Below are 24,977 nucleotides of genomic sequence, written 5' to 3'. Positions count from 1 at the left end.
GAATTTTAATTGTATATGTGGTAGTGCATTACATGTTCAGATAAATAGTTATTAAATTTTTACTCAGTAGAATTTAATTGAATATGGTAGTGTATTGCTTAGGTGAATATCTTGCAAGTTTAGAGAAATAGTTAGTGGAGTTTAGAATTATAAGATTTATAGATAGTCATACAAAGAAAGTATTCACAGTCTGTATGTCGAGAAAACTTGTAAGTTTTTTTAAATAATAAAAAGACATCTAGTTTAGAGATGGTTAATACCGTATATTTGTACCATTTCAGATATGCTGAGACCTACATATTTAGGTCCTATTTGGATCACATATAATTTGCTTTCTAAGTCGAGGTAGAACCTCACGCATACATACAGTACATCTCGCTCTCTATTTCGTCCATAGGTACCACGGGCGCTGTTAAAGATGTCGTCCGATTTGTTTGTCTAATAAACCATGACAGTAAGTATCGTTGACTGATTTATTAAAAAAAAATATTGTTGAATGACTGATAGATTTAGCTGATAGATTCAAACGAATAGGCTGCACGACCTATTATTAGACTTCGTGTAAAAGCCAAATGCTCTCACTTCACACCTCATATAAGTACGTACTCGCTGCATCTTACATTATAAATTATTTCAAAAATCTTATAGTATCAAAACACATCTATAGTTTAATCAAATTTATACGATAAGATAATACTGATACCAACTATTAGACTCTTTATTAATTATATTTTTATAGTACATCTATTTAGTGTCATAAATTTTTATAATTTTGATCAAACTTAAAATATTTTAATTTTTTAAAATTATTGGAATGACTTGTAAAAGCGCCTCCAACGAGCGAGCGAAAATCGCTAGCTGACATCACGTTTTAGTTGACATGGTTAGAGAGGGTAAAGAAAAAAAAACACTACACTAACGCTTCCCTCCTAGATAGAGTTTGTTTGGCACAGCTCAACTTCACTAGTAAAACTGTGTTTTTAGAAAATAGTTTCATGAGTGACTTTCTAGATGAAGCTGAGCTGTTTTGGAGAAAGTGTTTGGCAAAATAGCTTCACCAACTACTTCATGCATAGTTGAGAGAGAGAAATGAGGGAGAAGCTGCAATAAGCTACTTTTTTTCAGCTTCATCCAACTTATGTCTTTGTGAGAGGAGGGAAAAAACAGCTTCACCCATGAAACTGTTTTGGAAATAAGTGTTTGGCAAAAAAAACAGCTCTGTCCCAAACAGGCCCATAGTCTCGCACGCCATCCGACAAAATTCACGGGACCTACGTCTGTACACTGGCACGGTCCAAATGCTATAGTTTTACGGGTTTTTTTATTCTTTACATATCATATCAGCCAACAATTTAGATTTTACCGTTGTTGACCCTAATTTGGAGTGGAGGGAGTAGTAGCTTCATGTACACATAAAACTAGGCATTTCCAAGGAATGGCAGAAATAGGGAAAAGCGGTTGAAAAAGAAAAATCCATTTTTCAGTTCCATGAAACGGCCTATGACAACAGCCCACAAGTCTTGACGAATTTCTGTTAAAAAAAAAAACACTCGCAACAGCCCAGAAGGCAACAATGCTATGGGCCGAGCCCGCTGCTGTTTCACAGAATATCTGCGGGCGATCCACCGATCAAGCGAGCTGATGAGCTGGTCTCGAATCGCTCCACCCGTCGCGCCATCCCGGCGTGCGGCGGCACACGTGTCGACGGAGCTAGCACGTGCCGCCGCGGGGCGCATCCTCATAACTCACTTCCTCGCCCGCCACTCTCCTCAGGCTCCGATCATCAGCCGCCGCAAGCGATCACCAGCTAGGTGACGATGCTGCGGAGGACGCTGCCGGCGTTGCGCTCGGTGAAGGATGGCGCGGCAGGGCAGGCCGGCAAGGTCGACGCGCACTTCCCGTCGCTGCGTGGACACCCGGCGGCGCGCGCCAACGCCCGCGAGGCCGCCGAGGGGCAGGCCCGGCTGTCCGCGGAGGAGGAGGACCGCCGCAAGCGCGACGGCAGGGCAACGACGACGGTGAAGGAGTTCCAGGTGTACCGGTGGAACCCGGACTCGCCGGCGGGGCGGCCGTTCCTGCAGTCCTACCTGGTGGACCTGGCCAGCTGCGGGCCCATGGTGCTGGACGTGCTGCAGAAGATCAAGGCGGAGCAGGACTCGACGCTGGCGTTCCGGCGGTCGTGCCGGGAGGGCATCTGCGGGTCGTGCTCCATGAGCATCGACGGCGTGAACACGGTGGCGTGCCTCAAGCCCGTGGACGCGGACACGTCGCGGCCGAGCATGGTCACGCCGCTGCCGCACATGTACGTGGTCAAGGACCTCGTCGTGGACCTCACCAACTTCTACCAGCAGTACAGGTCCGTGGAGCCGTGGCTCAAGACCAAGAGGAGGGCGTCGTCGGCGTCCGAGGGCGAAGCAACGACGACGCGCCGCGAGCACCTGCAGTCGCCGGCGCAGCGGAAGAAGCTGGACGGGCTGTACGAGTGCATCCTGTGCGCGTGCTGCAGCACGGCGTGCCCGTCCTACTGGTGGAACTCGGAGGCGTTCCTGGGCCCCGCCGCGCTGCTGCACGCCTACCGCTGGGTCTCCGACAGCCGGGACGACTACGGCCGGGAGCGGATACAGTCGCTGTCGGAAGGGTGGGACAAGATGTACAGGTGCAGGATGATCAAGAGCTGCACGGCGACGTGCCCCAAGAGCCTCGACCCCGCCGCCGCCATCTCCGCCATGAAGGCATTGCACCAGCTCCGCAAGGCCTGACGAGTCAGGGGAAACCCCAGTGGCAAGCAGCTATGACCTGTACGATCCAACGAGTTGAAAATTTTCGCCTTGAAAATTTTGTGGACGCCAATCCGCAAAATCTGTCTATGCCTCTTACAGAAAGAAAAACAACGACAAAGAACCATCTGAACATACGGCACGTAAATATTTCTGAAATATTTCAATCCACGGAGCAATTATACAGAGCCTTTTAGTCCTCCCAATCAAATCGGGGTAGGCAATTAATAATTACATGGAACAACAACATAAGAAATCACATCGCCGCTTGAATCAACGTGTTCCTTCTCTGACGACGGGCTCTTTCTTTCCATTGCCATGCTTCCCCCGTCTGGAACGAGCGACTTCTTCCTTTGCTGCCGTTGGTCCGTGGCCTGCCAACACGCCACAGTCACCTCCCTCGAAGGCTCAACAGATCTTGAAGCTCCTGGCGGACACCGCGAGCGCCGGCCGGCAACCACCTTGCTTCTTCTGCACCACGTCGCGGCCACACCTCGCAGTACCGGCAGCCCTTCTGGCTACCGCGGCCGCCGCCGCCGCGCAGCTGTGGTCCGCGGGGAACCGGTGCTTGAGGCACACCTTGACGCCGCATCCCTTGCACTGGCTGGTGTTGCTGAACGTGAGCGCCTCCTTGCATCGCCGCACGGGGCACTGCGGCTTGCGCTTCCTCGCCGGGTCGCAGCCGCGGCGCGACCGCGCGTGCGCGTCCAGGATCTCCCGGTCGCCCTGCGGCCCCGGCACCGCCGCCGCCCGCTCGATGGCGTCGCCGCAGTCCGGGCACACCACGACGGTGCGGCCCTGGTCGGCGGCCTTGGCGCAGCCGTGGTCCCGGTACGCGCGGTGCGCCGCGCAGAAGAAGCCGCCGCAGCCGTCGCACTCGAAGGGGAGGAAGTCGAGCTGGTTGCAGTCGGGCTCGTCGCAGTGCGCGCCCAGGTCGGGGAACGCCTCCGTGCCACGACGCGCCATTATCGGTCGTCCCTCCGCCTGCAGGCGCCTAGCTATCTCCCCTCTTGCCGGCGTCCGCGAGTTCTTGGTTTCTTCGTGCGTCGATCGGCGGTTGGTTCTGTGATGGATGGATGATGAGGGAGCGATCGGTGACGATCGGGGTAATGGTTATGGTTTGGCATGGATTCATATATAGGCCCCAAATTAAGGCCGGGTTCCGAATCCGACACCGGGCGCACCGCGCGCGTTCGTCAGTCGGTGTCCGTTTCCGCGGGAAAAAAAATCGGGGGCAGCCGGTCTCTCTCCATAGGTCTTTGATCCTTCCGTGCTACCTGACGCTGCTAATAGTTCGGCGGTTTTTTTCTTCTTGTCCGTAAAGCGCGGCTCTTCCTCATTCTTGAAGGGCGTTGACGAGTTGTTCCTTGCCTACAAACGCCGCGGGTTGACGCACAGGTGACATTCTGACTCTTTATCCTCGCCTGAGAACGCTTCCAACATCCCTACCTCGCCGATGACCACCATGGCAGGAGCCAGGAGGTTGGCTGGAAGATGACACACAGCTGTTTTTCTGAACAAATGGACACCGTACAAAGGGCTACTCTCACGTTTGGTCTGAGGAATAAGGTAGTCTATCATCCGCTCATTATTTACTTTTTTTTTGTTTGGTTTATGGAATGGAACAATTAGCAATAGTATGGAGTGATTCCTTAAACCAAACAATTAGCTCTAATTATGACAAATAAAATCATTCTACCAAATTTCAGGATTTAATTCATGATGCGTCACCTCATCTAGAATGAAGTGATTCCTTGAACCAAATACGCTGTAAATGTTTTTCCTCCTGCCAAAACCCAATCACTTCTTTCTTGATGGCTGCGAGCATTGCCACGGTGTTCTGCTCCTTGCATTGGAAAACCTTGGGTTCCTTTCCTTCTAGATTTCTCAAGACACCAACATCACTAGGCTTCACATCATTTTCTACCTTTGGGTTTAGCTCGGAACTTCTGATCAGGGTTAGAAATTCCGAGCTGGACCAATATATATAGTTTATGTCTATTGCCGAGCTGAATTGAATTTTTCAGATTGGGCCTATTCAACCTCCCCCTCTAGGCCTTTGATCTTTTCAGTTAGTCTATGGCTATACTCCTTCCGTCTCAAAAAGATCAATGTTTTTTATTTTGATCAATCATGTTTGACCACTCGTCTTATTTAAAATTTTTATGCAAATTCTAAAATAGATAAATCATTATTAAAGTACCTCTAATGATCAAATAAGTCATATCAAAATAGATGATATTTATAAAAAAATTATAATAAAACGATGGTCAAACAAGATGTCTGAAAGTTAATAACAACGGTCGGATGGAGGGAGTATGTACTGGTCCTAAACTACCTAAACTGAACAACTTAGTTCATTGTGCCTGGATTTGTATGCTACAAGTATACCCCATCGGTTGCAGCGGAACTTTCTTAAAAACAAAGTCATTGGTTGTATTGCATGAGCTGGACCTACGTACTATTTAATTGATTCTGGTTAAAGCTGGACATGGTAACGGAGTACTATAATAAAAAAAACTAATAGAATATTAGATTAAACTATAGTGGGAAGGAACAACAAAGCAAATGGCATCATATTGATATATTATATTGTTGATTGATAGGTTGAAAATAGTAACGCCATTTAGTAGAGACAACGTGGATATTCTGTATGTTGAGATTGAAAACTAGTAAAGAAATGATGTTAATAATTTGAATGTTCATATGAAAAATTAGTGGTGTTTATCTTTATATGTTATATATAGAAATAGTTATAAACTTTTTTAAAAAATTATACAGTACAACGCAGACGCACACAACACGTATACACACTCACTCTTATGAACACATATACAAAACCTACCTCGCACCTCCGAAAGACTGAGTCGGCTGATCTCAAAATTCATAAAGCCGACAAATCTCAAGATTCATAAAGCCACTACAAATGTCTTGCTGATATAAATATATATGAGAGTAACCGTTAGAGTCGGGGCAGTGTATAGTCACTCAAGAAATTCTAAAAGCTAGACACCTCATCTCGCGCTGTTTGGGAGAAAATGGTCATGCAAAAGTAATCTTTAACTCCTTTCCAATACAAAGTAATGTTCTCTCCTCAGTGTACGAAGGCAAGATAACTTCTTACACAACTGAACAACATTAAAAATATACGTTTTTTAGTTTTGCACCGGGTTCAACTGCAAACTATAGCATCAGAGATACTAACATTTTTTTAGTTAGCATCAGTTGCTCAACATATTGCACCGTATCTAATATTTTTTTCTTGCTAGACCCTTAATTTTTTTTGAGAAACGGTAGTACCCTTAAATAAAAGGGCTGTTGCAGTCGCAGCTGCTCTTTGAAAACAAACCGTGGATGAAGACACGCGGATAAGAAGTTTTCTAAAAGAAAGCAATACGAAAAATTATAACTTAGCTTTTTTATTTTTTTAGAAAAATCCACATCACCTTCCTCAACTTTCGCGAAAGTCCACATTTCCTCTCTAAACTCTAAAACCAGACAAAACACCTTCTTCAACTTTTAAAATCCTCCAGCTTACCTATCTGACCTGTTATAAGCAGTTTTGAAGGCGATTTTGTCTATTTTTTATTTATTTTGGTTGAATCTTTAAAAAATTATAGTAAATTATAAAAAAATTATAAAATAGAAAATCAAATTTTGTTGGATTTTACATGAGTAAATTTATACTGTGAACATATAATATATTATGCTTTACTATAAAGTTTTTACTGTGGCTTGAGATCTATACTTTTCTGTAATTAATTGAAATAATTTATAGCTACAGTTTCAATATTCCAATTATGGTAAAATTTTTATGCTGAACTAATTATTATATTCTTAAATTATTGTAAAAATTTTATACTTATCAGATTTTGTATAACTTAGTTATAGATTTTTATTTAGGTTTATGCTTGTTAAATATAAATAAATCTATAACTAAATTGTACATGATACAATGAGCATAAATTTTAATTATAGTTCAATCATACAATAATAAGCCCGCCATAAAAAATTCATCATCATTGAACCATAGAAACTGCAACTAAATTATTCTAATTAATTACAGAAAAGCATAGATCTAAAGCCACACAAAATATTTGTATTAAAGCATACAATATTATATGTTCAATGTGTAGTGGAGTTCAAAAAAATTAAATGTTTCTATTTGTATTTTTTGATTTACTATGATTTTTTTTAAAGATTTAGGTAAAATAAAGAAAAAAGATAAAAGATAAAACCATCTTCAAAATTGCTTATAACAAGGGTCAAGATGTCAATGGGAAATTCCTTGTCGGGGGAGTGCCTCCCCATCTCCGTCTCCGTGGGAAGAAACTTTCCCCATCCTCATCCCCGCCAAATGCCACGAGGGAGATTTTCTCCCCGTCCCTGTGCGGGAAATAATATCTATGGGGTTCTCCATATCTGTGATGTTCATATCAGTTTATCTAATGTTAACTATTCACATATTCACGAATTCATATTAATGGTATAGAAACAAATTCATACTATAAAAATTCACATTCGAGACTGAGAAAGTGAAGAATTAAGGTTTCAACTTTGCTTATATATCACAATTATTAGATCTTGTAAGTATATGTGCCTTTAGAGTTGGGTCCCCGCGGGGAGCGGGGATAGGGGCCTGCATACCATCTCCGGCCCCGTGAACCCCGATGCAGACAAGTTTAGCCCCATATAATTTCCCATGGAGGCGAAATTTGTACCATCCTAATTCCCCGCGGGAAATCGGAGAACAGGGCCCATTGACATCTCGAAACAGGGAGGTAAGACGAATGGTTTTAAAAATTAAAAGAGATGTTTTATTTTAAAAATTGAAAGAGGTATTTTATCTGATTTTGGTGTTTTAGAGAAAAAAACAGGCTTTCGCAAAAGTTGAAGGAGCTAATGTGGACTTTTTCCTTCTTATTTTTATAGGAAATTTATAACTTGTCTGGGCCACATCAATCCATCGTCAGCCCACAATAGAACGGAGATCCTCCCTTTCTTGGGCCACAAGGAGATCAAACTCCCTTTCTTGGGTCACAAGACGATAACGCTTCCTTGCTTGGACCCGAAGTCGGACGCACCCGACACCCCCAAAGACCGCCCATAGAATTTCCATTTCGCCGCATTATTTTTTCCTTCTTCTCAAACATCAAACATCCCCAGCTCGTCTCCGACTCACCGATACTACTCCGGTACTCCCCACCGCCTAGCACCCGGCCGCGGCCATGTTGACACCGCGCGTCCTCAAGCCTTCGCTGCTCCGCCGCCTGCGCGCTGCCGCCGAGCTGCCTCCGCCGTGGCGACCCCGGTACGCCTCTTCTCTTCTCTCGGTTTACGAGCGCGTGGTGTTGCTGTGCGGCTGTGCGTGCGCGCCAGGTGTTTGCGCTAATACCGCAGCGGGCGGCACCCAACGGCGTTGGCGCCCTCGGTTTCTGCAGGTGTTGTTTGGGTAATTGGGTTGGTAGTTTGGGGTGGTTTGGAATCGGGATTTGAGATTCGTCTCCGTTGGAGCGTTCCATGGAGCTGAGCGGAGAATTCCGGGAGAGACGAGTTTTTTTTTCTCTCTCTCTCAAGTTGAGTCAGCATGGCACGAAAATGGTGCTAAGTTCTCAGTTGATAAATGTCATACTTGTTGTAATGTTGCATGTAGCTTTGTTGATGGCTCCTGCTACACCATAAGTTTAATTTGCCTGTGAATCTGTGATGTTTCACTTGTAGTTTGATTTGATATGAATGATAATGTGTTGCTTTCCCCTTCTAGATAGTTGCTACTGTTGAACTTCAATTTAATGCCATAAACTGACACTTAAAATATCACATGCTTGAGGGTATTGAATTTTTCCATCTGTTTTGTCACTACCTCTAACTTGTGCATGCAGCCACATGTGTAGATTATTTGCTTGTGCTTGTTTTACTGAGTTCTGATAATTCTATTTCTTCGGTTCTGTAGGATCCTACCTGTGCAGACTTACCATTCCAGAGGCTATTCTAATGGGGGAAGCTCCAAGTATGATAGGCCAATGAGACAGTTTTCTGAACAGAATGAGTCAACTTCTAGGCCATTGATATATTATGTTGCTGTATGCTGTTTCTAAAGACTTCTTATCTGATTTCTCATATTATATTTAAGTTACAATGCTATCTAGAGTATTGTCTAATGTCAAATAATCAACAAGATATTCTTTGACACCTATGTCTTTGGGCACATTTACAGTTGCCTAATTGAACCTTAGCACCATTATATGCCCACACTTTTCTGAGTAAAACTGCAATAGCATTTTAAGTAATACTGTTCCTTTGTAAACATGTTGGTTTTGCAGCCTGCTCTACTTGCTTTTGCTGGGATAGCAACTTTTGTTCATTACAATGATGAGAGGCGTGCAGTTCCCTTCGGTAAGAGTTTTCCAGCAATGCAGCTTTATGTTGTTTTCTGAGGTTCCACATTTTGATGGTATTCATTCTATGCTTCAGTCTTCTCCCTCCATTCCTAGTTATAAGTCGTTCTGGCTTTTGTAGATACATAGCTTTTATTATGTATCTAGACGTAGTCTATATCTAGGGTGCATAGCATAAACAAATGTACCTAGAAAAGCCAGAATGACTTATAATTTGGAACGGAGGGAGTACTTCTTAACTTGTATAGATTAGATTGTGATAATAGTTCAGTTGGATGAAATACCCTGTCATGGTATGCAGATTCAATTTATCTATGCTTGGACATCTGATGGAACTTCTTGATGATGAAGTAGTGTGCTCTCGTGATTAAGTTTGTTATGACACTGTTAATTATAGTGTACATGACATCTTGGAGTTACTATTCCTGCTGTTTGCAAATTGCTGGTACAATTTTTATTGGAGAAAAAGAAAGGAAAATGCATGAAAACAAGTTTTAGTGGTGAATAGTAGCTTAGCTCAAACAAGTGGTTTACATTGATTCTTTAGTTTTCTAATAGTTGTATTCGCTGTTGCTGTTTTGCAATTCATATCATGGTGTTTTCAGCTAAAGTACCAGGACAGACCAGTGTTCCCAAAAGATGTAATACCAATAGACCTGCTATAGGAGGGCCATTTAAGCTATATGATACAGAAAAAAATGAGGTGACTGAATCGAAGCTTCGGGGAAATTGGACTCTGATGTACTTTGGCTATACATCATGCCCAGATGTGGGTCCAGCCGAAGTTCAGAAGATGGCTGATGTTGTTAAACTGTTAGGTACATTGCTATATTACCCTTTCTCAGGAATACAAATACATTTCATAGGCACATTATGTGTTAAATTTGTTCAGCATCCTCTGTATTTTACTTTTACACAATTGTGAAGCTGCTTATTTAGTTACATGCATGTGATCTTCTGTATGTGCTCTGTGTATGTGCATGTTTTGTTTTTCATATTTAGTTTGAAGGCTAAAAACCCACTTTATACAGAAATTGGCTTATGTCCTCTGTTTATTCACTTTCTCTGCAACCTTTCTTAGCTGTTTCCAATTATCTGTTATCTTTTGCTGAAAAGTGACTCGTAATGATGTTTTCAATACTAGGCTAGTAGAATTGCTCAGTCTTGGCTTCTGTCAGTCATTGTCAAATCTGCGATCTACTCAGTGTCAGCTGCTTTGGAAAATTGACAGTCTAAAATTGGCTTGCAATGAATAAGTTTTCTGGATTCATCTATGTGCACTTTTAATTTAGGATCTTCATAACTGCTTATGGTGCTTGATTTGTTTTTTTTTACTAGAGTCAAAGTATGCTATCAAGATTATACCACTCTTTATCACAATTGATCCTCAACGTGATTCACCTTCTCAGCTTAAGGCATACCTTAGTGGTAAGATATTCTGCTATTGGGGTCAGAAACATTGAAATTTTAGGCTATGCTGCAAGTGATGATTCGCCTCGTTTTAACTGCAGAGTTTGACCCAAGAATAGTAGGACTAACAGGCCCCATCAGTGCAGTAAGACAGATTGCTCAGGAGTACCGTGTTTTCTTTAAAAGAGTAGAGGAAGTTGGTCAGGACTATCTTGTAGAGAGCTCTCACAATATGTAAGTGCATGTTGTGCACCTTGCCATGTTGATGAATGTTTTCAGACATTGACCATCTGAAGTTACAGGTACTTGCTAGATCCATGCTTGGAGACAGTTAGGTGCTTTGGAACTGAGTATGAAGCATCAGACCTTGCTGAGGCGATAACAACAGAGGTTCAGAAAGCATCTGCTTCATCAACAAATTAGTCTAGCGGGTATTCCCACTTGGTGTACTTTTTTTTTGGTTAATCGCACTTTGTATATGAAAGTAAAGCTAGGCCTGTTTATATATTTGCTAGTCCTTTTAATATCTGAAAGTAGAACATTAGCTGCATGTTAATACTTGGCCGTAGGTTCCAACCTTTTATCTTACTAGAAACTTTTCAAGTGAAAATGTTTTTTTTTCTGATAGTGAGTTATTAATAAGAAGCCCATGTGATTGTATCGTTCTAGTAACAAATTCTCTATGTTAATCTGCCTACCATCTATATTAGACCAACAACTAAATATTTCAATCACAGTTACTCTCTTCATGTTGCAGACTTGAAAAGCTCTGTTCTTATTGTTGCGTTCTTTTGATTAATTGTTTAATCCTGAATTCCTGATCACAATTCGCACACACTGAATTTCCAAGCTATTTGTTGTCTTGTAGTGATTTCAATGTTTATTGCATATCAAATTATATTCTCTAAATGCCTTTTGATGTCGTATAATCTGATTCATAATCAACATTTGACCTTGTTGACACAAGTTTGCTTCAACATTTTTCCAGGTCCTAATATGGCAGTATCAGCAGTTTTCAAATCTTGCCGTGAAGCGCCTCCTGCATAGCCCTCACAGAAGGGTGTCACAGTGGGCCTTCCATTCAGCTCTCCCTTCAATCAACCGACCCAAGATCTCCTATTCTCCCTCTTTCTGTGTGAGATCTGAGCTTAACTGTACAGAATGGCGTTCCTCTTGCGCCTCTTGGCAGTTACAAATCACTTTCGATTCTGCGACACGTGAATGATCTTGCAGTTTGCCGCAACATTAACCTGCTGCATTGGATGTGCCAAATGACCTACAGTCTAGCAGGCTGTGTAGCATAGATTCATGAACCTGCATTGTTCTCCCCTCTGGATGCTGAACAGGTAAACACGATTGTGAGGCTTTACAGCGCTGGCCATGTTATGTCATGTGTAGATCTATATCTATCCCGTCGGAGAACGGAGAAACATGTAGCCACGCTTTTGGTTCGTGCCCGAATTCCCTTTTCCATGGGACGCACGGAATGCCACCTCGCTTTCGCCTTTGCACTTTCCCTTTTTGCAGGTACTACTCGGTACGTGCTTCGTGTCTGCTCCCGGCACGACAGCGGCCACCTGCTTCCATTATGCCTGCTGCCCGAGCGAGCCCGAGGGGGATTCATTTCATATTCGCGGGTGTGTTTGTTCTAGGGCCTATCTAGGTGTTGACATTCCGTGGGAGCCCTCTCTTTTGCCACTGGAGCGAGTAGAGTTAAGCCTGTTGTGCAGTAGGAGTAGTAGTGGATTAGTGTGAGCTGTAGCACTTTTGATTTTATAGTCCTGTGTGCTCGTGCGTTTGGTGGAATCTGACGCCTGCAATTTAGGCTTAGAGCGTGATCTCATCTTATGGTGATTTTTTCCTTGTTAATTGTTGATGGCCTGCTGATTGATTGTTGAAGCTGGTGGCCACCCGTTGCACGTTGGGGTTAAAGTATGGTTTACATTGCCTTGGAAAGCGTTCGGGTGAGTAGATTCTTCACTGCAGGCCTGCGGCATACAACAATCTAGTACAGGGGTGTTTGGTCTCTTCTTGCCAGAGTCCTCTGCTGTGCAGGCTTGCAGCATATAAACAATCTAGGCCTTGTTTAGTTCACCCCAAAAAGCAAAAAGTTTTCAAGATTCTGTCACATCGAATCTTGCGGCACATGCATGAAGCATTAAATATAGACGCAAGCAAAAACTAATTACACAGTTTAGCTGGAAATCGCGAGACGAATCTTTTGATCCTAGTTAGTCCATAATTGGATAATATTTGTCACAAACAAACGAAAATGCTACAGTACCGAAATCCGAAATCTTTTCGGAACTAAACAAGGCCCTAGTATTCGTGCCAGAGCGGCCGTGTTTTGTTGGCCTCCCTGGCCTTGAGTGGCAGGTCGTCTGGCCGGCATCGATGCCAAGCTGAGCACCACGTTGCCTCAGATTGTTGCAACTGCCCAAATGGAGAGGGCAGGCCACACGCTTACACTGGTGGCGTCGGTTTTTATGTTTGAGCAGAGCGTCGTTCTCAACTTCTTATATTTTCGAAAGAAAGAAAACTCTCGGCGCGTTGGAGTAGTTAGCACGGTTGGGGACTCGAAAGTCGAAACTTATGTTTGGAACAAGAACTTTGCGTGATTTCACGTGGATCTTGGGGAGAGAAATGCACGGGCTCACTTCAATGTCATCTCAAGTTCCTATCATCCTATGCAAAGACTCTACAACTCAGAACATTTACGTAACATGAGTTTATATATGTTCCAACACATAAACCAGTGATACAATCTGTACAAGCACGACGAGTCCCGCGTCCACGTCATCCTCGTCGGCGTTCCGCGCACGCGGCGCGCGTGTTGGCGCCTTGGCGGTCACCTCTTCCAGCTCCGGCACCTCGCGATCGGGTCACCGCCGCCGACGATCCACGTCTCCTTGGCGATGTCCAGTGACAGCTTCATGAAGCCGGGCGCTGTGCTCATGAACACCAGCTCCTCCTCCTTGTCCTCCTCTGTTTCACCGTCTCCCGGCACGCCGTCCGCCGCGGCCCCCTTCTCTTGGTCGACGAACTCGCCGGCCAACTGCTCACACGTCCTCCTTCTGGACATGGACAGTCCCTTCGCGGGCGCCGAGCGGCACCGCATGAGCAGCAGCGCGTTCGGCGGCGGCCCGTTCGTGCCCTCGTCCGTCTCCTTGCCCTGCTGCCGCTCGACCTCAACGTCTTCTTCCTGGTCGCGTTCGTCGTCGTACCTGTCTTCGTCTTGCTCCAGGTCCGTGGGTTCCTGGCCGCCTTCCAGCACCATTAGCCACTTGGAGAACACGCTGGCCGCGGCGCTCCCTCCGGCTCCGTGCTCGCTTATTCCACGCTCCCCCGGGTCGTCGGAGTCAACGGAGGAGTCCACGGTCGGCGCGGCATGGAGGGACCCAAACCCAAAGCAGCGCGCCTTGAACCGCAGGCTCCGGAGCGCGGCGCCGAGGAACGGCAGCGCGTCCCGCCTGATCCCGAGGGTCTCGAGCCAGCCCACCTGCTTCTTCCTCCGGCCGTGCAGCCGCTCGATCTCCTCCACCACGGTGATCCAGCTCCTGGCGTCGCCGACGCCGACGCCGACGCCGTCCTTACCGTGCTTCGCCGCTGCCGTCGAGCCCGGCCCCGGCTTCACCTTCTTGGGCCGGCCGACCTTGATCTGGCCGGCGCACGTGACCTTGGGTGACTGCGGCTCCACTTCCTCCTCCTCCGCCCTCTGCTTCGCCCTGGACCCCCGGAACATGGGGCTACTCCCGCGCACTCTCCCACCACCACCTGCAGCAGCGCTCGAGCCCGGCAGCTGGAGCTGGAGCTGCTGGCGCCGGCGCGCGGCGGCCGCCTTGTCCATGGTGGTCCGGGACGGGCTGCAGATGGGCTTGGGCATCAGCGCCAGGTGCTGCCGAGCGGGGAAGCAGACCAGGAGGTCCGTAGGCGCTGTGCCTCCCTTTCCACCACCACCTCCTCCTCCTCCCACTGCCACCGCCTTCTTCATGGCCTCGTTCGGCTGCCGATGGCTGCACCAGCACTGGAAATAGAGCTTGCAGGAGCAGAGGCGGAGGCGACGGCTTTAGGGAAGAAAGGGGGAGGGTGAGGAGATGAAGGCGCTTTAAAAGAAAACGCGCGGACGGGCAGCTTTGCGCTCGCTTTTGATGGGTGCTCACTGTCACTGCTCCGTGCTCGGCAGCTCGAGCTCGTAGTACAGTACGGCAGGGCAGGCGGCCGCTCTGTCAGCTCTTGAGTCTTGCTGCTTTTGGCATCGACGCATCGTTTTCGATTGCCGCTTTCTCTGTTTGATGTGCCATCAGTTCTCTCTGCCTGCGTTTCCTCGAGGGAGCGACAGGCAAAGGGGGCAGGGAATATGCAGAGACGCCGGAGGTTTTTGTCTCTCCTGCTGTCCTCCATGGTTTTATGATGTCATCTTTCATTGAGCTGCAGAATTGGACCATTTGAATTCAGAGCCGGAGGGAACCATTTTGAAAAACAAATGTTATTTGAGTTAGACTTTTTTTAACTCTATTTGAGTTAAACTTGAAGCTTGATGTTGCTGATTCTTCGTCACACGGATGACGGATGTGTTGTGCTGGCCTCAGCTTCTTTTCGCTTCTGCTGTAGTTGTGGCTGCAGCTCCAAAGCTCCCTTCTACTGTACCGTAGAGCTGGTGGTAAAATAGAGATGATACCTCCGATAAGTGGTGAAACTAGAGCAAATCAGAGGATGGTGCAGTTAGCTTTTGAGTGCATATATATGAGTTATAGAGGGTATATATATAGTAAAATTTTGATTAAATATACTGTTTGAGGGGTGCATTTGCACCGCCTAGTTATAACACACCTTCGCCCCTGCCTCCGATGCCTCGCACAGTGCTGCTAAAAGTCTAAAAGCGTGGCTTCACGACCTATAGGTTGTGAGATGGCTTCGTTGCCTCCTCCTCCTTTGATTCAGGCATACTCCTTCCGTCCATTTTTAATTGTCGCTTTCGCTTCCCGAAAAACAACTGCTAGCAATTATATATTAAAAAATATTAATATTTGTAATACATAATTAGTATCATTAGAAAGATCTTTGAATCTAGTTTTTGACTAATTTATTTGGGGATACAAATGTTGCACGTATTTTCTACAAATCAAATCAAACTTGTGGCACGCACACCAACGACGACAATTAAAAAGGGACAGAGGGAGTACTTGGCATCTTTTTATAGGTTTTTTTTTTGAATGTATGTATAAGCGTGCACTTAATTACTCTTTTGAACTTATCAGCGTTATTTTTTAGACATTTTTGTTTTTTATACGTTATTTTAACTATATATAGAGATATAGTACATATCTAAGTGCATAACAAAAGTTATGTATCTAAAAAATTCAAATCTTTTTATTTTTTGTTTTGTAAAAAAAACTTTTTATACTTTAAAATAAAGAGAGTATTAGTTGTAGAACTGAGCAAGGAAATTTAAAATGTTTAAAAATAGGCTCGATATCTTCTCTTTTCTTATGTTTAGCCTTTATTTAAGCTCCAAAAAACCCTGTTCATTCGTTCTCTCCCTTTTTAACTCATGCTTTTCGGCGCCTAGCTTTCGTAAGATGTTCATGACGTGCTTGCACCCACTACAAGTTGCGGTATTGGTTAGTTTCATCCGTGACTTAATTAATTGACCACCAAATCCAACAATAGGTGTCGGTGAAATAAATGTTTCTATCATCATAAGCCTGTGGTGTAATGTTGTAAAAAAAAGCCTATGATGCAAGCTTCCTGCTGTTCAGATTAGGCACTGCATAGTTTCACATACCAATACGTCATCAAGATTGAAATGAAACCATCTATGAAATAACTTCAGCAAGTGGGGATTTCATCTCGTTTCACCGCGTTGGAAACAATGCCCGTGTAGTTTCACCATGGTGAAACTACTTTCTTCTCTCTCCTCTTCGTTTCATGCAAAAAGTGTAGTTTTGGTGATATGACGCTCTAATAAATGTTGCATGACATCTTGGTGAAACCCGCATTGAGACGCCTAAGACGAACCATACTTTTAGCCATGATTTTTCGACAAACAAACATGTTTATTCTATGATTTCATAGGTATTTGATTCTATAACTCATAGCGAATCGGTAATCGTGTCAAGAAAATTTCATCCCTATAAAACTCATTTATTCTCTTTCTTTATTAAAGCAGTGCCATGTTATAAAAATACGTATGTGACAAGTTATTAAATACAAATAAAACACTCGTGAAAACTCTCAACTGGCCTGTGGATATAGGGTTTCAAGGTAGGGCTTCAATTCGTAGTTTCCCCATGACTTTAGAGAAAGCTCGACATAGTGGTATATCTACATACTGGACCAGATGAAGAAGATATGTACTCCCTCTATTCAAACTATAAGATATTTTGGTTTCTCTATATACATTGTTTTTATCCAGATGTAGTATATATCTAAGTATAGTAAAAACTATATATATATATATATATATATATATATATATATATATATATGGTGAGTGTTCTATACTTCCAGGAGTAACTACTCCCAGTCTCCCACATACACACCGTACAGGCTCCGGTCAATCAGGAGAAGCTAACGGCCGGGTTAACGGGTTGACAGTGCGGGGAACCACGCATATATGTACGTGACCCATATGCTGATGACTTCACTTGAAAAACGGATCAGGTTTTGACGTTGGGTTGGTATGGAGTTGGGTATATATCTTTTAGAAATATGTGCATTAAATAGTACTAGTATGTGTATATACCTAATATTTTAGAAGTATGCATGGATAATTCATATAGGGATAGATATGTTATTTATACTTTGTTTGATCTAAATAACAATGCAAGCTGGTCATGTTTGGTTAGCGACACTCATTAGCATATTTCTACAAAAAGAATCTAGACGTATGCACACATGCTCTTGTTAAAAATGTATGAACAAATACTTGCCCAACATAATAGTATGGCCAATACTTTATGATAAAAATAGTATGGACAAATACTTCTTAGAAAAATACGTCATTGTGGCTCTGCATCTTCCAGATACCGCTGGTGGCTCTGCATCTTCCAAATACCGCTAGTGGGTATGCTCATATACATAACCTTTTAGAGAGTCGTATGTATATGTATACATACTAATGTATATGTCCATACTAGTTTTTAGAAGGACGTATGCATTCATACTGGGTATATTTATGTACTTTTCGTGACCATATGCATTGAGTATATGTATATATTTTCATGACACATGTACTCCATACATTCAAGTATGTACATATACTCTGATCGTATGGTCACTTATACTATGGCGTATGTCTGCATACTCCATTTCAAAATGTATGTATAAATACTTTATTCTAATAAGTATGTATAGATACTTTATTTTAAAAAGTATGTATAAATAATATTTTAAAAAGGTATGTACACCATTCTAAAAAGTATATATAGGTACTCTTACATTAGATATAACAAATACATATTCCTGACGGATTAGTATCTATAGCTGTACAACAGCAAGTTTAAATACAGATAAGTGTGAATCACAGCCAGCGATAATTACGATGACTGTACAGCCGTATAAATTATTTTATTTATTCATTAACTAAATCTGTTAGATTCATGCGGCATGCCTAATTGGATCCTCCGATATCCGCTAACCTTTACATCCGCTGGACTAGCTGGAAGGATGCTCAACGAGTGCATACTTACAGATAGGAGTAACTACTCCCAGGGAGTAGGAAAAATTTACCATATATATATATATATATATATATATATATATATATATATATATATATATATATATATATATATATATATATATATATATATATATATAAGCTAAAATATTTTATAATTTAAAATGAAGAGTACTCATATGTTGGGTGAGCAGCAAAACGGTTGGAACCCTGCACGGTTGAAAGCACGTAGGAAGAGAAGACGACGATGGGCCAACGTTAGATAGAGATTCAGTGGATGATATTCATAGTTTGGAATTTACAAATAAATAGGCGCCTGGTTTAACATCTTGTCCTCACATTGTGGCTTGCTAGAAAACTATAATTGCTCTTAGACTTAGAAATCAATCCAAAACATTTTGAAATAGATAAATGATTAATAAAAACAGAAAATAACTCTATTTGACATTAGAAAACCCTCTCCTTACATATTTTACACCTAAACTTAAAAATTTCCATACCTGTCACCTATTTCATCTTTTATTTATTTGCACATGTTTTTTCATGGTAAGCCTGAAAACAGCACACCTAAAATCAAACATATATGAGGGGCAAGATGGTCTTTTACCTTGACTTTAACATAAGTGTCAAACAGGGAACAATTGTGCAGTAAATGCGAGGAGCCTTCGAGAAAAATAAATAGATTGGTGCACCATTCAACCTTCTAGAGTGATTCATTTGTAGATTTTTTTTGAACTAGGAATCTATTTATTCAAGGACAAAGAGAGTAGTAAATTAAACCTTTTTCTTGCCACTGCACAATTTTTAAGGCCCATCATTCTTTAGTGTGACAAGGCAAAGTACACACACTAATGTACACTACTACAGATTTCAATATTCACTGCCAGCATCATCACTACCTGTTTTGACTAAAACTGACTATAATAGGACCAACCGACACTGATAATTAGGTCATCACTGTCGGTTCATATAACCACTGATTTTAGCCAAGAACGCACAGTGATATTAGATCATCATTTTCGGTTCAAGCCACGAACCGGTGGTGATATACTGGAGGAAAAATTCATAACTTTCTCATATGATCTCCGATGAAGATAAACTTTATACCAAAGTTATAGTACTCGACGAGATCTTCAATTTTGTATTTTTTTGAATTGAGATCATTTGGATTTTCAAATGTAGACCACAAGATTTATAGACTTGAGTCCATATGCTTTGTAGTCATAAGTGAGTGTCTAGTGATAGTTGTCACACCCGGATGTAAGAGAGCATTCGGGTGCCAAATCACATGTGCGCCAGGATCTCAAATTCACACACATGGACCGACATCATCAATGGTACAAAACACAGTGTTCAAACGAATTACATAAATGAGAGTAAATGTACCATTATTACAAGCCAAAAGTTTATCAAAGTGCGGAGGGGAAACATAAACTAAACTGTTCCATAAATAAAGGGGAAACTAAACGCCGACGTAGCAGGACCACCTTGCCACAGGAAGGTCGACGGCAGAACCACACGAGCCTAACAACCAGGAGACTCAGGGTAGTCCTCAGGGAAATCGCAATTGTACTCCTGATCGTCCGAGCAACCTTTAATGATTATAGCAAGGGTGAGCTCATGTCGAACTCAGCAAGCACAGACGGAAAGTAATGACATGCAAGGCTTAAAACAAGGTAAAGCTGATTTGGTTTGACTGCGGTAGCATTTTAGTTGAACACTTTTAGTTATGACTATTATTAGAACAACCTATTACTAATTATGAGTAGCATAAACCCAACCCTTATTTAGTGTAAGTAGTAATTAACATCTTTTAGAAGACTATCCTAATTATTATAGTAATCCAGGGATTCACCCCAATTATTAACACAGGATAGCAATCCTGCCAACACGGAATAGCCATTCCGCCAAAATCACGAGGTAGCAACCTCGCCAAGGTCCATCTCCAAGTAACCAGTGAATCCAATTTGCTCATCAAGTGAGGGTCTGGGCCGCTCGTGACCGTGAGCACGGCTGATATATCAGTTTTACACTCTGCAGAGGTGTGCACGTTCACTCCAAGTCGTGATTCCCATTTGCCCGGGGTCGCGACTCCCCAAAACACTACCAAGGTGAGCAGGCAGGGTCTCACTACGAGACCTTTCACAGGGTCCAACTAATAGGATGCCACTCGCAAGTTTTCGCCGGGGCGCTCGATAGTCGATACCCATAGCCATGGCATACCGATCAACCGACAACTTAATATTCATTACCCAAGTTACTTCCTCACACCTACCCGGAAAGTAACACCCTACTAGTGGAGGTCCTGCTAATTAGTCAAGCCAGAGCCATATAGCTTGGAGCTGCACTGTAAGTCCCAGGGGGCCGCTCCCTGTCTAAGTCCTTACGGAGAGCAGAGACGGGTACGCCCGGCAAACCGGACCACCAATGGTACCCGCTCCCCCTGTCACCACCATCATCACGATGCTCATAAGCATCCAACATCGCCATCACCGCAGTGACCAAAGATTCAGCACAATTTAAGCATCAAGTTGAGTAGAGACTAATACTTGTTTAGGCATGTGTATAAGATGAGTAGAGCAGCTAAGCAAACCTAGTATAGCCTAGTCTACCCAAATACGTAACCCCAGGTGAGCAAGGAATAATAAGTAAAGCTAATCATGTCCTTAGGGTTTGCATTCATTGGACACATGCATATAAAGTAAATGACATTAATGAGTAGGTTCAAAATGATCAAATGGTGTCTGCACTTGCCTTGATCGAAGTCGGGTTGCTCGAACTCGGCGGGATCCTGTACCTCTTCCTTCACGAACGTCTCGTTGGCTAAACGCGACAATCATCAATCATAGGAACAATACATGCAAGCAAACAAACTTAATCAGAAACAGTACACCAAAGCATGCGAAAGCATAAAGCAACTGCACTACTGTATTCTACTCGATGGAACGAAACCATAGCGACCAGAATCACCTAAATCGGAGTTACGACGCAAAAGTTATGGCTAAAACAAGTTAAATGGCATTTCTGTAGATAAACTGAACTATTTTTCGTAATAAAACTAATTAAAAACTGAATTAAAAAGCATTTAGGATTAAATATATAAATTTTAACGGGTGCAGGGGCTAAACTGTAAAAGCAGGGGCATAAATTAAATAAATCTAAAACTAAATGGAGCGCGGGTTGATTTCAAAGAAACCCAGGGGGGTTTTTGCAAAAACGCAGGGGCTCGCGGGGACCGTGGCCGTCCTGGCCACGTGGCGGCCGGCGATTGGCCCGGTCCATGGCAGCGCTGTGGACCGGGGGGGGCTCGGGGGGGGACCACCGGTCCATGGTGGACCGGGGAGAGGCGCGGGGGCGGCGTGGACCTGGTCCACGTGGACCGGGCGTGCGGGCGGCAGAGCCGCGGTCCATGGTGGACCGCGCGCGGGTAGGCGAGCGGCGGGGCCGCGTCGGGCAGGCCGGTCCGCGGCGGCGCTCCATGGCCGGCCGCGGCGGGCTTGCTGCGGCGGCGCTGCGGGGCACGGCCGGCCGAGCCGAGGGTGCTGGCGGGGTCGGCACGACGAGGCGGATCCAGGGCGCTGCTCACCTTGGCGAACGGACGGCGGCGACGAGAAGTCGACGGCGGCGGCGCGGGTTCGGCGAGCTCGGCGGCGGCGCTGCGGAAGTCGGCGAGTCGGCTAGGGTTTCGGATGCGGCTAGGGCACGTGCGAGCGGCCGAGTGAGGCTATTTAAAGCGCGGGTGAACCTCGGGGCGCGGGTTTTGCGCGGAAGCCGAGGAGGAGGCGGCGCGGCGGTTGCTCCCGTCCGATTCGGACGGAGCTTGGGGATGACAGGTGGGTCCCACTTGCGGGACCCACTCGTCAGCGGGCGGCAGAGGGAGAGCAGGGCAGGGGGCGCTGCTGCCGTGCGGCTGGGCCGCGGCCCACTTGGGCGCGCAGGGGCGCGGGGTGCTGGGCCGATAGTCGGCCCAGGCGGGGGCAGGGGCAGGGGGCGCCGCGGGCTCTGCGGCTGGGCCGCTGCTGGGCCGTGCGGGGAGAAGGGGGGGGGAGGCGCGCGCGGGGGCTGGGCCGAGAATCGGCCCAGGTGAGAGCTCTCCCCTTTTCCTTTTTTTTTAAATTTTCTTGCTCCAAAACAAAACAAAACAAGCATCAGCAAAATAAATAAAATCAAGAAAAATTATGCAGCACCATGAATGCAAAAATCAAACACGTTTTCTACCTTATATTTATTTTAATTAATTTTGTAAATTATTTAATAATTCTCCAAAAATTCAAACTAAGCCAAAATTAAATCAAATTTAAACTAAATTTGAAATTCAAAAATTTGGAGTGTTATAAACCTACCCCCCTTAAAAGAATCTCGTCCTCGAGATTAGGATGAACCAGGGAATAACTGGGGGTATTTGGATATTAGATCATCTTCTCTTTCCCAGGTTGCTTCTTCCTCGGAATGGTGTTTCCATTGTACTTTACACATCCTGATAGTTTTACTCCTGGTAATTCTCTCTGCTGTGTCCAGGACTTTGATAGGGCTCTCTTCATAAGTTAGATCCCCCTGTAGATCCATTTCCTCTAGTGGCAACTGTTCCTCAGGCACTCTCAAACATTTCTTGAATTGGGAGACATGGAAAACATTGTGCACGTTGGATAAACTAACAGGCAGTTCAAGCTCATAAGCCACTTCTCCTTTCCTCTCCAAAATCTTGAAAGGACCAACATATCTTGGAGCTAGCTTTCCCTTGACATTGAACCTCTTTAGACCTCTCATCGGAGACACTTTCAGGTATACATAATCACCTGCCTGAAATACAAGTTCCCTTCGTCTCACATCAGCATAACTCTTCTGTCTAGACTGAGCTGCCTTCAGAGTCTGTCGGATGAACTGAACTCTTTCTTCGGCTATTCTCAATGAATCAGGGCCGAAAACTTGCCTTTCACCAGTCTGGTTCCAGAACAATGGAGTCCTACACTTCCTTCCATACAAGGCTTCAAAAGGAGTCATCTTAAGACTAGTCTGATAACTGTTGTTATAGGAGAACTCAGCGTAGGGCAAGCTAGTATCCCAACTATCTCCATACTGTAAAGCACAAGACCTAAGCATATCCTCTACTATCTGGTTGACTCTCTCTGTCTGACCATCGGACTGAGGGTGATAAGCAGTACTGAATCTGAGCTCGGTTCCCAAAGCATCATGTAGCTTCTCCCAAAACTTTGATGTAAACTGTGTACCTCTATCAGACACAATCCTCTTAGGAACTCCATGCAGACACACAATCCGTTCCATATACTTTTCTGCTAACTGATCTCCACGGTAGTTAGTTCTGACCGGTATGAAATGAGCTACCTTGGTCAATCGATCTACTACAACCCATATTGAGTCATAACCTCGTTGAGTTTTCGGCAATCCCACTATGAAGTCCATGCTGATCTCATCCCACTTCCACTCAGGTATCTTCAACGGTTGCAACAACCCTGCTGGCCTCTGATGTTCCGCTTTCACTCTCTAACAGGTGTCACACAGTGCCACATATTCACCAATATCTTTCTTCATACCAGGCCACCAATAGTTTTGCTTCAAGTCCTGATACATCTTAGTACCTCCTGGATGAATAGAGTAAGCAGATTCATGGCACTCCTTCAGTATCACATCCTTGATTCTCTGAATATCTGGCACACACAATCGGTCCTTGTGCCAAACAATTCCTTCTTGATCAACTTTGAATCCAGGTGCTCTACCTTCCTCTATCAGCTTAAGTATCTTTTTGATCTCTTCATCCTCTTCCTGACCTTTTCTGATCTCTTGCTCAAGAGTTGGTTCTATGTCCATGGAAGTACCTTGGGTATTAGCAACAAACCCCAAATTGAGATACTCAAATTCTGCCAGTAGTTCCATCGGTAACTCCGTGGCTTCCATCATATTCACTTGACTCTTTCTACTCAGAGCGTCAGCAACTACATTAGCTTTGCCAGGGTGGTAATGAATCTCCAGTTCATAGTCCTTGATCAACTCTAACCATCTTCTCTGTCTCAGGTTTAAGTCATTCTGAGTGAAGATGTATTTCAGACTCTTGTGATCCGTGTAGATATCACACTTATGACCCAGAATATAGTGTCTCCAGATCTTCAGTGAATGGACCACAGCTGCTAACTCAAGATCATGAGTTGGATAATTCACCTCGTGTTTCTTCAACTGTCTAGATGCATAGGCAATCACCTTTCCCTCTTGCATCAGTACACATCCCAAACCTTGCTTGGAAGCATCACAATAGATAGAAAAGCTTTTAGTCACATCTGGCAAAGTCAAAATTGGTGCAGTAGTCAACCTCTTCTTCAATTCCTCAAAACTAGCCTGACACTGTTCATTCCACTTGAATGGCTTACCCTTCTCTAACAAAGCAGTCATGGGCTTGGCAATACTGGAAAATCCCTCAATGAATCTCCGATAGTAACCGGCCATCCCAAGAAAACTTCTGATCTCTCCAACAGTCTGAGGTGGACTCCACTTAAGAACATCTGCCACATTCTTCGGACTGACAGCAACTCCACCATTTGAAATGACATGACCAAGAAAAGACACTTCCTTCAACCAGAAATCACACTTACTCAGCTTGGCATAGAGCTGATGTTCCCTCAATTTCTGCAACACAAGTCTCAGGTGTTCCTCATGTTCTTCCTCAGTCTTGGAGTAGATCAAGATATCATCAATAAAGAC

The 24,977-nt window shown here is 44.2% G+C and overlaps 4 protein-coding genes across 4 annotated transcripts; 2 read left to right on the top strand and 2 right to left on the bottom strand.

Moving 5' to 3' along the window:
• Positions 1,770-2,861, top strand: LOC8065374 (succinate dehydrogenase [ubiquinone] iron-sulfur subunit 2, mitochondrial). Its single transcript, XM_002462246.2, has one exon. The coding sequence runs from the start codon at positions 1,818-1,820 to the stop codon at positions 2,757-2,759; it is 942 nt and encodes a 313-aa protein (XP_002462291.1). The 5' UTR covers positions 1,770-1,817; the 3' UTR covers positions 2,760-2,861.
• LOC8056176 (zinc finger AN1 domain-containing stress-associated protein 17) lies at positions 2,913-4,058 on the bottom strand. The gene has a single exon (XM_002460097.2). The coding sequence runs from the start codon at positions 3,741-3,743 to the stop codon at positions 3,186-3,188; it is 558 nt and encodes a 185-aa protein (XP_002460142.1). The 5' UTR covers positions 3,744-4,058; the 3' UTR covers positions 2,913-3,185.
• LOC8065373 (protein SCO1 homolog 2, mitochondrial) lies at positions 7,882-12,008 on the top strand. Its single transcript, XM_002462245.2, has 8 exons — positions 7,882-8,088; positions 8,731-8,860; positions 9,101-9,173; positions 9,781-9,993; positions 10,514-10,603; positions 10,687-10,819; positions 10,888-11,016; positions 11,574-12,008. Exons 1-7 carry the CDS (start codon positions 8,006-8,008, stop codon positions 11,006-11,008), a joined length of 843 nt encoding a protein of 280 aa, XP_002462290.1. The 5' UTR covers positions 7,882-8,005; the 3' UTR covers positions 11,009-11,016; positions 11,574-12,008.
• LOC8056175 lies at positions 13,169-14,799 on the bottom strand. The gene has a single exon (XM_002460096.2). The coding sequence runs from the start codon at positions 14,574-14,576 to the stop codon at positions 13,434-13,436; it is 1,143 nt and encodes a 380-aa protein (XP_002460141.1). The 5' UTR covers positions 14,577-14,799; the 3' UTR covers positions 13,169-13,433.

Source organism: Sorghum bicolor, chromosome 2 (assembly GCF_000003195.3).
Source record: "Sorghum bicolor cultivar BTx623 chromosome 2, Sorghum_bicolor_NCBIv3, whole genome shotgun sequence".
Classification (NCBI taxonomy): Eukaryota; Viridiplantae; Streptophyta; class Magnoliopsida; order Poales; family Poaceae; genus Sorghum; species Sorghum bicolor.
This window is presented reverse-complemented; position numbering and strand designations above follow the sequence as displayed.